The 4,681-nt window shown below is 33.3% G+C and overlaps 1 protein-coding gene across 1 annotated transcript; it reads left to right on the top strand.

Annotated features, from left to right (window-relative positions):
- The first annotated feature begins 583 nt into the window (after positions 1-583).
- LOC126699084 (40S ribosomal protein S21-2-like) lies at positions 584-3,905 on the top strand. The gene is made up of 4 exons (XM_050396642.1): positions 584-741; positions 968-1,066; positions 1,190-1,322; positions 3,638-3,905. The coding sequence occupies exons 2-4, from the start codon at positions 1,017-1,019 to the stop codon at positions 3,701-3,703; spliced, it is 249 nt and encodes an 82-aa protein (XP_050252599.1). The 5' UTR covers positions 584-741; positions 968-1,016; the 3' UTR covers positions 3,704-3,905.
- Positions 3,906-4,681: the final 776 nt, after the last annotated feature.

Here is a 4,681-nt window from a genome sequence, read left to right as displayed (position 1 = left end):
TGTTTTTTTATTGACCCTCCCTAGAAAATAATCTTAAAACCGCCACGGATGAAAACTCAAATGTCACCCTCGAAAAAAAAAAAGGATTTATATAATAGAATTTTAATTTATCTTATTAAAAAACACTATATTTATTTTATACTATTTAAATAAATAGAAGATATATATGTATTTTTCTTACTAAAAAAACTACATATATTATATACTATTTAAATAGAAGTTAAATATGAACAAGTTCTTATAACTTCTTACACTATTCTAATTAAAACAAAAAACCATTTGCGCTAAATTTGACCAACAACCCCTAAACCGTCCAAAACTGGTCTTGTTTCGTGCGGGTTTTCCCTGCCTCAAAGAAAGAACATGACAAGAATAGGACACCCCTAATCTGACCCGTCCTGTGTCATTGCCGTTCTTACTTTTTTCGCATAGAGGGTAGTGTACAATTAAGCTAATAGAATGGGCTTAATTGACATCTACTTTCACTTCGATTTGAACTAATTTTTTTATGGGTTATTGTCTTGGACAGAAGAAAAAGCCCATATATGAATTTTAATGGAAACTCAAATGGGCTTCAATTCTCCCATTTTTCAAAAAGGAGACACTTTGTGGGTTTTCTATGTAGCTTTACTATTGCTATATCGTAGGCCCAGTTTTACAGTACAAATACAAAATTCGGGTTTAACTTTGTCTCTTCGCCAGTGCTTTTGGAAACCCTAGCTCTCTTCTTCGCCTCCACTGGTAATCTCTCTCCCTCTCTTTGTGAAAATTAGATCTGAGAGAAAATTAGGGTTTTGTTTGATTATTCGATTGTTCTATGCTCTGTAAAGTATAAAGTTATGTTTGTTTGCTTGGAAAACCTGAAAAAAGAAAAGTATGAAATTTTGGATTGAATATAAATTCCATTTTTTTAAATGTTAGTCAAATTTTTGATTCATGTATCAATTTTTCTTCTTTGTTGGTTCAGATTATTAATTATTTAGTGTTTGACACACAAAAAAAAGAAAAGCCAAAGGATGCAGAACGAAGAGGGTGTTATCACTGAGCTTTACATTCCCAGGAAATGGTATTGTTATATTAAAAATTCATTACTTTTTTTCGTATTTTGTGTTTGTGGGTATGTGTGTTTTTTGCTGAAATAGTAATGGTGAATTTGATATTTGTGGAATGGGATTAAACTTGAATGCAGCTCGGCTACGAACAGGCTGATCACCGCAAAGGATCACGCGTCTGTTCAGATTAATGTTGGGCATTTGGATGAGAATGGTGTGTACAATGGCCATTTCTCCACCTTTGCTCTCTGCGGATTCGTCCGTGCTCAGGTTTGTTTTTATGACTTGTCATAACTATTTTTTGTGTGTAGTTTGTATCATGGATGACATCAGTTTAGTTTGTAAAAGAGTTTTAGATGGAATTGCTTTGCTTAGCTTGTTTTACGTTGATGAATGCATTGCTGATAATTTCATTTGGGTTAAATTCAAACTTCCCTGAACTTTGAGAAATAGCCAAAATGTGTTGCTAAGTAGGAGATAGAAATTTCCTATTTTATGTTTCTTTTGTGAATGAAGTCTGTACGTGACTTTGGTGTGGTTAAAATTCATAGACCATTGTTTTCTTTTGGAAAGTACCCTTTGGAGCCTAGAAGGGAATAACTTCATCTCTTCCTTTTTTTTAGAACGCTTGGGTACAGGGTGATGTGTATGGTGTTACTCACATCATTCTAATAACTACTTCATGTTTTTTTTAATTGTCCAATTAAAACATGCTTTATAAGAACAGTACTGCCAATGAGCTCCAGGTCAACTGGCACCCTTGCCAGTGTTAGGTGGAAGGTGAGGTCATGGGTTTAAGACCAATAAAAAAAGAGAGAATATTGAAGCAGTGAAATCAACTATTCATATGAATGCATCCAAATTAAGTTTGAAAATGAACGAGTGAAATCAGAAATTTTTGCATGTGCTTAGTTAATATTAGTCACTAAGTAGTTTACATAACCGGATATGGATGGTTGGTGATGATTAGTAGGCAATGTGTTTCTTTGTCTCCCAGTGTGATAATTTGTTGATGTTTGATTAGAGGAAGTGATTCCTAAGGCTTGTGCATAGTTTTTCTTGAAAGTTAATGTTTGTTTGTCCTTTTTGGTCTTTCCCATTAATTGTGGTAGATATTACTCTAGTGTTATGCGTCCATTACTCTATGGTTCACTTCTGATGGTGACTCTTGAAGTCTGTCTTTGATTGATCGTTTTTGGGTAAAATTGCACTGACCTTCCCTGAGTTTTTCTAAAATTGCATTCACATTCCCTTGTTTTGAATTGTACACAAGACTACCCTAACTTTTCAAATAAGCTACACTCAATTCACTTGCAGCTTAACTCTGTTAAAACTCATTAACACAATTGGATAGATTTATGCTTTTTACCTCACAAATTAAAATTCCTATTTATCACAAAGTAAATGATACTGAGTTATTGGTGTGTGTGTGTATGCATGTGCATGCGTTTGGCTTTTTTCTGAAGCAAATAGTAGGAAGTGAAGAAAGCAAGGTACAGCTTCTTGATTGGATCTTGATTAGCTAGTGCGACAATCCAGTCAAATTATTTACAAAACTTGCAATATTCAACTCGCCAGTATCACTCGCCTGAACTTGACCTTGTTTCTGATAGTTCAGACCCTTTTACTACTGGCACATCCTTTTTATTTTAAAGAGATTTTCATTTGGGTTATATTATTTTTATTTCTCTGGTTTGTGAAATATGATTTGAGTAATGTATTTGTTATGTTAGCAAACGCACTCTGTCCCTAAACTGTCTTTTTGATGAATGTTTTGAGGCAATTTCTTCGTTTGCGATATTAACAATGAAATTCTAGTATATGTTTTTTTATATGCTAGAATTTCCCAACTTACTTGACCAATGGTCTTCTTTTGTCTGACCTTATGGGCACATTAGTTGGGTACATCATTCAATACTATCACAAATAAGTGTGTGGGGTGTGTGGTACTATCAAATTATGTGTCACACTATGGCTGTAATATGAAAAGATTATAATAGGATGATTTGCAGACCAAATAAATTGGTTCAATTTAGGGTTGAAAAACTAGAGAATTGGGAATTGGTTCTTAAGAATTTTCATCTTAAGTTTTAATGAATTGAATCAATCAAGGGAGGGTAAAATTGGAATTTTCATCTTCTGTCAATTTTTCTTTTTCTGTGTTTAACCTTGTTAAACTGCAAGGGAGGTGAGTGTAGATTATCTTGAAAAGGGAGGCCTGTACAATTCGAATTTTGGGGGAGGTTAGTTTAAATTTACTAAACCTCAAGAGAGGTGTGTGCAATTTTCCCTTTTTCTTTTATTCTTGCTTTGAAAGTATTTTGTGACTGATATGGTTGGTTGTGTGGTGAGCTTTTTAAAAAAAAATACTTATTGCTAACATATGTATTAATAGATGCATAGAACTTGTATTTTTTTTTGCTTTTACCTGTTTATTTAGCTTGGTTTTTCTAATTCTAGTTTGGCTTTTGCATGAACTCTGCTTTCAAGAATTGCTTTTAGTAATCCATACGTTTTGCATTCATTATGAATTCATATAGATTTGGGTATTTCACTCTTGTGATTTCTTTTATTTTCTTTTGCAGGGAGATGCTGACAGTGGACTAGATCGTCTCTGGCAGAAAAAGAAAGCCGAAGTCCGACAGCAGTAGACAGAGAAAGAGAGGGAGTAAATTTTTGTTTCTAAAATTCTGTCATAGGAAAAAGACAATGTGGTCCAAGGACAAACAATTTGATCAGTTCTGTTGTGTTGTTTAGAATGTGGTTCAACTTGAGATGTTTATTGTACTGTTTTAAGGTACATTTTTACATATCTTGCTTTGCTCATTAAACAATTGCTGCAGGTTGTGACCAGTTGTGTTTTATTTGTGAATTGTATGGAGGATCTAATTAATGTAGTTAAGAATACTAGTGCTTTATTCTGGAAAAAAGAGAGATACAGGTGCTTTAAATAATTATCTGAGTGAAGTTACGTCGAATTTGTGACCTGCATTGATCTTAGGTCTGAGATTTTGTTGAAATCCTTGGATTGTTATGAATAATGTTGCAGTGAGGTTGGACTTTTGAAGGGATACGTGTATCGGTGATAAGGTTCAATCTTGGATATTTGTGTGAGAAATGTGTGGATGATTACCATGGTTATATGACTAAGGGTGAGTTTGGTTCAGCTTTTAGATATTGTGCTTTTTGAAAAAGTAGGAGTTTTAAAAAGTGCGGTATGAAACTGAGCTGAGTGATTGATAAAAGCTGTTAAAAAATGTTTTTTGAAAAAATTGAGTATTTAGTTTGCATTTATAAAAGTGGCAGTTTGAGAATCACTCATAAATCGTCGTCATTATCATCATCATCATCAAAATCAGTAACTGTTATTATCACTATCACTATCACTACTCTCATCATCATCATTGTTATCACCATCATTATTATTGTCAACATTGTAATAATTGCCATCATTCAAGTTGCCACCGTCATGATCATCACAGTAATTCCTGTAATCTACTTCATGATTATCACAGTAATTTCTATAATCCACTTCCATTAACAGTTCCATATAGCTGTTCTCATAATTACCATTATAATCATTTATATTTGTGTAGCCTATACAACAAAGTAACAAATAATCAACCATT

This window comes from Quercus robur, chromosome 9 (assembly GCF_932294415.1).
Source record: "Quercus robur chromosome 9, dhQueRobu3.1, whole genome shotgun sequence".
Lineage (NCBI taxonomy): Eukaryota > Viridiplantae > Streptophyta > Magnoliopsida > Fagales > Fagaceae > Quercus > Quercus robur.
This window is presented reverse-complemented; position numbering and strand designations above follow the sequence as displayed.